Here is a 9,949-nt window from a genome sequence, read left to right as displayed (position 1 = left end):
AGGACCACTTTAAATATCAGTTCCTCCAGGCCCAGCGCTTGGGGCCTAGGACAGTGTTTCCAGGAAGAATGAGGCAGGCTGAACGATGACCTGTCAATGTCAGCTTGTATGGAAAAGGGGTTTTTGAAGTTGTGGGTAAGGATCTTGAGATGGGGAGGTTTTCCTGGGTTATCCGAATGCCGTCCCAGGCGTCCTCATAAGAGAGAGGCAGAGGGAGGTTTCACAAAGAAGAAGAGAGGGCAGTGTGGCCAGGGGGCCAGAGGCTGGGGTGATGCAGCCACCAGTCTGGGCTGCTGGCCGCCACCAGGAGGTAGGACAGGCAAGAAGGCTCCCCGCCTGGAGCCTTTAGCGGGAGTGTGGCCCTGCCCGCCCCGGATTTCCGGCCCAGGGAAACCGATTTTGGGCTTCTGGCCTCCAGAACCACGAGAAGGTAAATGTAATGTTTAAAGCCACCAAGTTTGTGATAATCTGTCACAGTAGCCCCAGGGAACTAGTTCAAGACCTGAGGCAAAGATTTGTTACAAAACATGGTAAGAAAACCGACAAATTGAAGTTTTAAAAAGATGACACAAATATCTAGACAATGTACGGGATGGCTGGGTCTTCAGCACCTCAGCCCTCCTGCAGGGAGCTGTCTGATGAACATGGGCGTGGGCACAAGTAGGTGGGGCCTCCAACGTGGGCAAGGAAGAGGCTAAGAAAAGCTCCAGCCACCGGGCTGGGGACTGTGGAGGGGAGGGCAGCCAGAGCTGGCCTCTCGCCCCAGGGCACGCATTGCAAGCCCCCCGAGTCGGAGGAGTCACTAGAGAGGCCAGAGGGCAGCCAGGGCTTGGGGTCCCAGAGGCCCAAGGAGGGAGCACACAGGGTGGTATTTGAGCAAAAGCTTTCAGAGGAGCAGAGCGAGCTAGCCAAGCAGAGAGCTGGATAAGAGCACCCCCAGGCAGGGCCCGCCTGCATCTCGGCCCTGAGGCCGTCGCAGGGCCAGCGTGCTCAAGGGACACGAGTTGGTCAGCAGGGCTGAAGGAAAGAGGGTAGGTGGTGGGGTCAGAGGAGGGCCGGTCAGGGAGGGCCTTCTTGGTCAGCTAAGGACTTTGGCCTTTCCTATCTGATGGGACGCTCTGGGGGCGGTGGGGAGCAGGGCAGGGAGGGCTGAGGCAGCACGCAGAGTTCCGGGGCTTCTGGGGAGAGAACTGGCTGAGGGCTGCCCCCGCGTGGTCTGAGCGGGGTGGTGCAGGACGAGATGATGAGCCCGGGGCGGATCTGCAGGCGCCTGGGGGGACAGCCCTCCTGGGACCCAGAGGGGCCCCGTGGGGCTGCCCCACCCCAGAACGGAGCCTCTCTCCGAGGAAAAGGTGTCCAGAAGGCCATGGTGGGCAGTCTGCATCTCTCCACTCCAGATCCTTCCCAGGGGCGCTGGGAAGGGTCAGTGGGGGAGGGCAGGGAGTCCAGAGCCTGGTGGGAGTGGAGAAGCTGGTGGTGAGACTTCCTGCACCACTCTCCAGGAGAGCAAGCATCCCTACCTCTCCACTTTAAATCCTTGCTGTTGCTGCCGTGGCCTCCTCCACCCCATCTTCTCTTGGTCCATATGGAAGCCAAATGATAACTAATCAATCCATCGATCGGTTGATTTATCGCCTGGAGGTCAGACAGTATCTCTCAGCAGGTGCCCCTCTAGGTGGGCAGACGGCACCCCAGGTGTCGGGAGGAAGGGTGGGTGGGTGAGCTCATAGGTCACACGTGTGGGAGGAGGCTGGCTCTCTGGGCCTTCCACACACTTGTCCCGACCCCCAGGGCTTCAGTTCCACCGGGGAACTGGTGTCAAGCTGGGGGCAGGGAGGAGACCGGGGCAGGTCCCTGCCTCAAAGTGTCCACAGGTGGGCCAGAGGGTTCAAAGGCACAGGCTGGGTGCCAGGTGTTGGGTGCAGGTGTGGAGGGGCTGTTTGGGGCCCTCAGGGGCGGCTCTTAATCTCTGTGACCTCCTAGCCCAGAAGGACCCCAGTCAAGGCAGCAAATCTGGCAGGACCTGGCTGTGGTTTTATTTTTTTAAAGATTTTATTTATTTATTTGACAGAGAGACACAGCAAGGGAGGGAACACAAGCAGGGGGAGTCGGGGGAGGGGGGGAAGCAGGCTTCCCGCTGAGCAGGGAGCATGATGCGGGGCTCGATCCCAGGACCCCGGGATCATGACCTGAGCCCAGGGCAGAGGCTTCACAGACTGAGCCACCCAGGCGCCCCCTGCAGGACGTGTCTTTAAAGAAGGGTGATAATGACAGGGCAGAACAGAGCTTCGCACACACCCCCTTTCCTCTGGCTCTGGCTGGGGAGTGAACTGCGGGTACTTAGGGGCCAGAGATCAGGGGCGAAGTGGGGGGATGGAAGTGGCCCAGATCCCTGCTCTGTGCTGTGGTTCGGGAGGACCCCAAAGGCCCAGGAGGCCCGCTGTGCCCGTGGGAGCTCTGGGCTGCTGAGCAAGGGCAACACCCCCAGTCCAGTGCCCTGGTGGGGGGCAGAGTGGTGGGGAGGGCCCTGCAACCCCCCTGTTTGTCTGGATAAGCTTGCTTCCCTCGGAGCAGAGCCTCCGCTCCTCCCAGGCTAAGCACCTGCCAGGCCGGCTGAGCAAGGGGTCCCGCCCTGGTCCCAGAAGCCCGTGGAAGAAATGCACCGCAGCCGTGGCCTTTAGGAGATGATTTATTGTGCTGGGGGAGGGGTGGCAGAGAGGAGTGGTGCACGCTCTTTGGGGAAGGCCCAGTACGTGGAGCATGGGCCCCCCCACCACTGGCACTCCTGGGCGGGATCCTTCCTTGCAAACAAGAGGGCAGGTATAGTGGGGTGAGCACCGTCTTCTGGCCTCTTCCTGCCCTCCCTGGGCCCAGCCCCTGGGCCCCACTCTGTTCCTCCCCGCCGCAGCCTGCCGGCCCACCTTGATTCTGTGCTATCACCCCACCCTGCTCCCAGGATGAGGACCCCACCGGACAGCCTTCTGGCCAAGAGGGGCCTCCAGGGGCCAGCAAGGCACGGGGCACTGCGTGGTCTGGGCAGTGGCGTCCACGCCTGCCCCCGAGTACTCACCTAGGAGAAGGCACCTTGCACTGGTCTGCGGGAGAGAGTGGGGCCTGAGGAACCACCCGGGGCCCCCTTCCCGAGGGGTGGAGGCCCCCAACCCTCCCTGAATAACCAAGCCCCCCAGCCTGCGAGCCATCCGCTCCTGGGGGGCCACGGCCAGGGCACCGTCCGGCCCTCCTCTGGCCCAGATAGGCCAGGGCTGCCCCTGGAGCTGCCGCCCCGTCCCTGGGGGGGAGCCTTGGGGCCTGGCCCTCCCAGTCTGGGTCTGGGGTCTGCCGTAACCCTGAGCCGGTGTGGGGATAGCACTCACCTGACCGGGGCAGCAGGGTGCCCTGGCTGGGGTTCAGGCCTACTTGGGGCACCAGCTGTTGCATCTTCTGGGCCCCTTCAGGAAACAGCTCTGGGGCACGGGCTGAGGGCAGGGCCGACTGGTGAGCAGAGGGGCAGGGGGGCGGCAGGGGGAGGGGCAGGGCGGGGCAGAGGGGCTGGGAGGGGCTGGGTGCGGAGGGGTCCCAAGGAGACCCTGGGGGATAGTGGATCCCCCTGCCATGGAGTTGGAACTTGCTGGAATGTGCCCAACAGTCCAGACCAGGCTTGGGCGCGGGGCTCCTAGAGGAGAGGCCGTGCCCGGTGACTAGTGGGGGCACAGGGGTGCCGGGAGCGCCACCGGGCAGGGCTGCCCACCGTAGAGCTGCAGCCAGACGTTCCTGACGCCCCCCTTCTGCGTCTCCATGTACAGCACTGTGAAATGCTTGTAGTCGGTGGACGCCACGCGGATCTCGGTCTGCGCCATGGCTGAAGGGCGAGAGCCGGCTGAAGCTGCCGGCTTGGCCGGGCCCCCACCCCCACCTGGCTCGGGAGCCCTCCCTGCCCTGCCCCCTCTCACCCTCGTTGCTGAACTGCCCGTCCACAGCACCCTTAGTGAAGGTTGTGTCCGTCTTCTGGCACCCGCCATCGGGCCTGGGGAAGAAGACCCACAGCATCCTGAGCGTCCAGCACACGCCGCCCGGCCACGTCGCAAAGGGCCACCCCTTGGGCACTGCTGACCACGTAGGGTGGGCCGGTGCTCAGGCTGCCCAGCACCCCTGGGCCCCCCTCACTCTGTGCTCAGAGCTGAGAGACGCTCTCAGGGGCGGGGGGCAGGTGTTGCTCAAGGACACACAGAGCCAGGAGACATGGGGTCTCCCCGGCAGACTCCCACAGGCAGACACAGGGACGAGACTCCTCCATGGCCAGGCCACAGGCAAGCCCCTCAGCCTGACCACGGGGGGCCTGGGTCTGACTCCCTACGGTGCCAGGGACGCCTCTGGTTCTCGGTGGTTCACCTCTGGCCTCACACTGGCCGGGTCTAAGGCCCAGTCTGAGGTGGGGTTCATGGGGTCACTTACGTGGAGTACCCAAACTTGAGGGCCAGGTCACCATTGGCCAAGGGGGTCACCAAGACCACGGGCATCTTCAGGTTGTCCTTGGAGTCCAGGAAGCCCTGGTCATCCGATACCACCCCGACCACATACCAGATGCCCTGGAACTACAGGGAGGGTGCAGGGAGAGCTGGGGGGACAGCATGACGGTGGGTGGCTGCAACTCGTCCAGATCTGAGGACCTGGGGAGTGGTGGTAGGCACAGGCCACACACCAGCCTAAGGAGCCCGCTGTCCTCCCCACACAGCCCACCCTCCAGCTGATGGCTGGCCCCTGGGATCTGGATGGAGAAGCAAGGGGGTCATCCATGAGGAGGACAGGATGGGTCTGGCATGGGGGTGCCTGGGCCCACCTGGCTGGCATCAAAGTTGGCCTGGATGGGGACCTGGGCCTGGCCTAGGGACACCCTGAGCAAGGCAAAGACCCAACTGATCAGCAGCATCTGCAGCATCGTGGAGGATGGTTCTTAGCAGGAGAGCTGGGGTGGCCTCTCCTGCCCAGCCTTTATGACCCCCCAAATGCCCTGGGGTGGCTGGCCTGCTGGCCTGGGACCAAGCCTACTGAGATCAGGCTGGGATCTGGCTGCACCCTGCAGTGCAGGGGCTCAGCTGTATCCACGGAACCCTGCCCATCCCCGGTGGCGTTTCCTCCTGAGACTTCAGATCCTTCAACGCAGGGGGAGAACTTCTGGCAGGCTTTCTGGGATGTCTGCCCCCAGCTCTCAGCTCAGACATAGCCCCCAGACCCCCTCCTCCAGGAAGCCTGCCAAGAAGCTCACCCTCACCTCTGAGCCTCACAACTCTTGGTGCCTCTATAGGGCCTTGTTGAAGTTTGCCGGGGTGGGGGCCTGGTGGGCAGGATGCTGTGGGTGCTGCCCACTGTGAGCCAGGAGGGCTCAGGGCAGGGCCTGGAACCTGGTGGACAGCGGGAGACGTGGGGCAGGGCTGGTCAGGGAGATCGTGCTCCAGGGCCCAGGGTGGCTTTGGTGCCAGGGGTCTGGTGAAAGGGTGGGGCCGGAGTCACCACAGTACCCAGAGGGATGAGGGTGTCCGGTCGTCAGCCCACTCAGTCTGTCCGTCCCAGTGTGGGGGGCATGGACAGGGCAGCCCCTTCCTCCTTGTCCTCTGGGACCCTGATCTCTGGCCTGAGTCTAGTCTAGTCTGAGTGTACTAACCCCACACCTTCCAAGACCCAGTGGAGGCAAAGCTTCCCTGGGCCTCAGGCCTCTCTAGACTTGGGGTGAGGGGGCAGGCCCCAGGCACCTGCCTAGGGATTAGGAGGTGACTGGGCCCCAGCCCAGAACCTGCCGGCTGGAGGGGCAGCTTGCAGGAGTGTGGCTGGAGGGGGTGCGGTGAGGTCAGAGCCCGGCGTGCGTTGGGGAAGGGCCGTGATAGTACTTCTCCTCAGCGGTCCTGATTCGGACCCGCCCCACCAGGAGCAAACACGAGTGGGCCCTTGCCCACCCCTAGGCGACATCACGGAGAGCCAGCCTCAGAGACTTTCCAGAGGGGAAGGGGAAACTGAGGCCCAAAGTTAGTGGGGTGTGGTCAGGTCCCCAGGGAGCAGGCCAGAGCCAGGCCGTGGGCAGCGAGGACGGCAGGACAGACGGGCAGGAGCTGGACGGCTGATTTGCTTCCGGAGTTTATTCTCAGAGCCAGGAGAAAGCCAGAGGGCGCAGAGGTGGGGGCAGGGAGGAGCCAGGGCTGGGGCCTTGGGGGTCTTGGAGGGAAGAGCAGAGCAGGGCAGGATGGCCAGGTCCTGGGGGCCGGGGTCTCCTGGCAGAGAGAGCGGGACCAGTGGGTGGGGCAGGCAACACGGCCCCTCCCAGCCACAGGGGAGCGAGCGCCTCCAGACCCTCCCTTCCCATCGACCCCACGGGTTCCTATCCCAGCCTCCAGTTCCTCTTACCCCCAGGAATCTCGTGAACCCCAGTGGAGTCCCTCCCCCTTGGACAACCCCCGTGTGCCTGGGACCACCCTTGCATGGTGGGGTAGTGTTAGCAGGTGTGAGGGGGGACTGCCAGGTGAAGCCAGCCCACAGCCCACAACACTCACCTACTTGTGCTCCTCCATGCATTTATCTGCCAAGAAAGACCCCCGGGGACCGTGGTCAGCGCCCCAGGCTGGGGCCACTTTCCCCACCGGGGCTGTCTGCCCCCTCCCGACAGCCCTGGAGAGCTGGTCGCGTTGAGCCCCCCAAAACTGCTGAGTCCATCACACTCCGTCACTCTCTCCCCTCCTCCAAACAAAGAGGGGGTTCTGTCCCCACCTGGGCCCGGAGCAGGCTGCCTGCCTTAGGGAAGGAAGCCCTGGGCCCTGAGCCCTCATGTGTTCCTGAAGCACCCCACCCCCACCCCGCTGGGTCTGTTTCTAGTGCCTGCCCCGCACCAGGCTGGGGACCCTGTGTCCTGAGGGCTCATCAAGGGCCTGGAACACCGGCTGCTTGGTGAAACTGGGGAGGCGGTGGGCGGGGGGGATGTTCCTGCAGAAGGAGTACCTTCCTGTGCCCCACCCAGCGGCTGCAGGCCAAGGTCTCTGGGTGAGGACAGACTGCCCCCCACTCCGGAGGCCACAGTGTGCTGGTCAGTGGTCAGTGGGCGGTCTGGCCGGATGCACCGCACCCCTCAGCCTCCCCTGAATCAGGACACTGTCTGCCTCAAATCCGACCTTAATCCCCTCCCCATCAGATTAGCAGCACCCCCTCACCGGTCTGTGGCAGGAAGACAATGGCATCCTCTGTGAAGCCCTGGGTCTTGGCAAAGGTGGTGAATTTCTCCTTGATGTCGGCCCTCGGGGTCTGGGTGCGGCCTGGGGCAAGAGGGAGAAGCTGCTGGCCTCAGTTGGGAAAGGTCTCTGCTGCCCCCACGCCCGCAGCTTGGGGAGCCCCCCCGGGAGACACCCATCTCAGGCCAGACTGTGAGTCCCTGGTGCGGGGTGCGTACTGTAGAGAGTGGCCATGTGGAAGTCCTGGCCGAGGCCTTTGGTGCCCGCGGTGTAGAGAAGCGCGTACTCGTCGTAGTTGGTCGCCACCACCCACACGTCGTGGGTACTGCCCCAGTCTGGGAATCCATGAGAGAAGCCCGGTTGGGGACCCTGGCCCTAGACCTCCGGCCCACCTCTGCCTGGGAAGGGGTGTGCTCTCCCCGGGCCGGCTGTGGGAAGGAGCCAGGGATGATGCCCTCCCCCAGTGAGACAGGCAGCTGTCCCAGCTTCCTGCTGCACAGCCCCTGAACTCTGCAGGGGCCGGGCTCCTCAGACCAGAAGTCCTGGGGGGCAGCAGACACACAGGATCAGAACATCAGGGGCTCATGGTGCAGCCACAAACCCCTCGGCCGAAAGGAAGAGGAAAGATTTCCCAGTGGGAAGCCGGCCCCAAGGAAGGGGGTAAATGGTGGGCTGGGGCGTGAAGAGGCCCTTGGCCCTGCTCCTGGGGTGGAAAACCGTGGAGAGGAGTGAGGGGGGCTGGGGGACTGCCCATGTGTGCTCCGCCTGAGGAAATATCATTATGGGGGGGCAGGAAGGGGCTTGGAGTTCAGCTCCAAAGGGGATCCAGTGCCCGAGAGAGGGTTCGTGGTCCCCCCACACCTGAGCCTGGGCCAGGTCCAGGCTAGACCGTGGACTAGCTGACCCTGGTGGAGTGGCCACCAGCCCACCCCATGTACTGCTGGGGCAGGCGGGTCTCCCTGGCCCAGGGCTGGGCCCAGGGGTCCCTAGAGGGGGCCCCACTCACGGGGACTGCTGTAGCTGTAGCAGCCGGGGGCTCCCGCCGGCCGCAGCAGCAGGGTCCGCGTCTCACACTGCTCTTTCCTGTGGGCAGGTCACCGAAGGGGTCAGGGGTCAGGCCAGGGGCTGTCCCTAGACCGTGGTCATGGGGCGGGGTGCTCTGGGCCCCAGAAGCCCCGTGTCCCACCTGAGGAAGGTGGAGGTGAGGTTGAGGCCTCCGTCTGCGGTAGGGGCCACGACGGACATGCACATGGACAGCACATTCTTCTTCTCCCGGAACCAGCTCGAGTTGGAGGCGAGGCCCGAGGTGAACCAGCGCCCCAGGAACTGCGGCGAACGGACCCCGCCCGGGTCGGCCAGGACCCTCCCGGGCGGACCTGGATGGGGAGCGCCCCCGCCCCTCCCCTCCTGCCTCCAGCCGCGCCCCGCCCCGCGCCCCGCCCCGCGCCCCGGAGGGCGGTCACGCGGCGCGCAGTCCCCTCCGCCCCGGCCCGGCTGGTTCGGTGGCGGGAGCGGGCAGCAGAGGGCGCCCGGGCCGTCCCTAGAGCGGTTGGGGCGGGCTCGGCTGCCCGGGGCCGGCCGCTGGGCGCCCGCGACGCGCGGGAAGGGGCGCGGGGCTGGGCGCGCGGGCCGGAGGACCGACTGAGCGTGTGCGGGGCGCGTCCCTGCGCGCACTCGGGTGTCTGGGGCCATCCCCGTGGGCCATCCCCGTGGGCCCTCCCCGACGGCGTGCTCGCGCACCAGGTGTCCTGGGACCCAGGTGTGGAGCGTGTGCCTGTTTTCCTCTGGGCGTCGTGAGCTTAGCGGGGTGACCGTGTTTGGATGGCGGGGGCACGCGTTCCGCCCCGGGGTCCCCATGTGCCGCGTGTCCCCTCACGGACGCAGGTGCTTCCCTGCCGGTCCGGGAACAGTGGCTCTGCTCTCTTGGTTGGCGAATTGCCGCAGGCCCAGGGACGGGGGTGGTTCTGGTCAGCCTCCTCCTTCTGCTCAGCTCCCCTCTTCCCAGGAAGACAACGGGGCCCCAGAGAGCGCCCCCCTCCCCTGACGGGGCCCTGTGCCGCCTGGGGGACCGGGCCGGCGAGCCCCTCACCTTGTCTTGTTGGAAGTTGGGCTGCAGGGAGACGGGGGCCTGGGCCTGCGTCTGCAGGACTCCCAGGACCCCCAGCAGGACCAGCCCCATCCACAGCGCGTGCAGAGCGGTCATTGTCCTGGAGCCGAGTGTGTGACCAGGGCCGGGATGCCAGCAGTGCAGGCAGAGGGAGGGAGGCCGGCAGGGGGAGTAGAGGCCGCTAGAGAGACCCCTATTTATGGGCCTGGCTTGGCCTCCGCCCAGGGCTCAAGGACAGCCCACTGGAGGCTCGTGATGCTGGGGGAGGACAGAGTGGAGGAGCCCAGCTGCAGCCTCGCCCCCCACAGGGCTGCTTATGTGAGAGGCTCTGACTGGGTGCCTGGGCCCTGCCCCCTGTGGCTGAGTGAGGGCGGAGGCCGGGCAGAGGCTCCTGCAAGGCTGGTCCCGTCTCCAGTCCCAGATGCAGCCCAGTAGCCTGGATGGGGATAGGGAGTGTGTGCCTTGGCACTGCCTTGCCTGGGACCCCTGGTCACTTCTTTTTTTTTTTAATTTATTTATTTGAGACAGAGAGAATGAGAGAGAGAGAGCACATGAGAGGGGGGAGGGTCAGAGGCAGAAGCAGGCTCCCCGCCCAGCAGGGAGCCCGATGCGGGACTCGATCCCGGGACTCCAG

General features: G+C 65.1%; 2 protein-coding genes across 2 annotated transcripts; both read right to left on the bottom strand.

Annotated features, from left to right (window-relative positions):
- Positions 1–2,674: 2,674 nt before the first annotated feature.
- LCNL1 (lipocalin like 1) lies at positions 2,675–6,009 on the bottom strand. Its single transcript, XM_081803969.1, has 6 exons — positions 4,453–6,009; positions 3,951–4,024; positions 3,749–3,859; positions 3,375–3,476; positions 3,071–3,095; positions 2,675–2,801 (listed from the first exon to the last, which is right to left on the bottom strand). Exons 1-6 carry the CDS (start codon positions 4,515–4,517, stop codon positions 2,690–2,692), a joined length of 489 nt encoding a protein of 162 aa, XP_081660095.1. The 5' UTR covers positions 4,518–6,009; the 3' UTR covers positions 2,675–2,689.
- A 101-nt stretch (positions 6,010–6,110) lies between these two features.
- Positions 6,111–9,505, bottom strand: PTGDS (prostaglandin D2 synthase). The gene is made up of 7 exons (XM_006750146.3): positions 9,298–9,505; positions 8,395–8,534; positions 8,215–8,291; positions 7,427–7,543; positions 7,191–7,292; positions 6,540–6,565; positions 6,111–6,260 (listed from the first exon to the last, which is right to left on the bottom strand). Exons 1-6 carry the CDS (start codon positions 9,409–9,411, stop codon positions 6,540–6,542), a joined length of 576 nt encoding a protein of 191 aa, XP_006750209.1. The 5' UTR covers positions 9,412–9,505; the 3' UTR covers positions 6,111–6,260.
- Positions 9,506–9,949: the final 444 nt, after the last annotated feature.

This window comes from Leptonychotes weddellii, chromosome 14 (assembly GCF_054177405.1).
Source record: "Leptonychotes weddellii isolate Sample4059 chromosome 14, ASM5417740v2, whole genome shotgun sequence".
In the NCBI taxonomy this organism is placed as follows: domain Eukaryota; kingdom Metazoa; phylum Chordata; class Mammalia; order Carnivora; family Phocidae; genus Leptonychotes; species Leptonychotes weddellii.
Note: the sequence above shows the minus strand (reverse complement) of the source record. Positions and strands in the feature narration are given on the sequence as shown.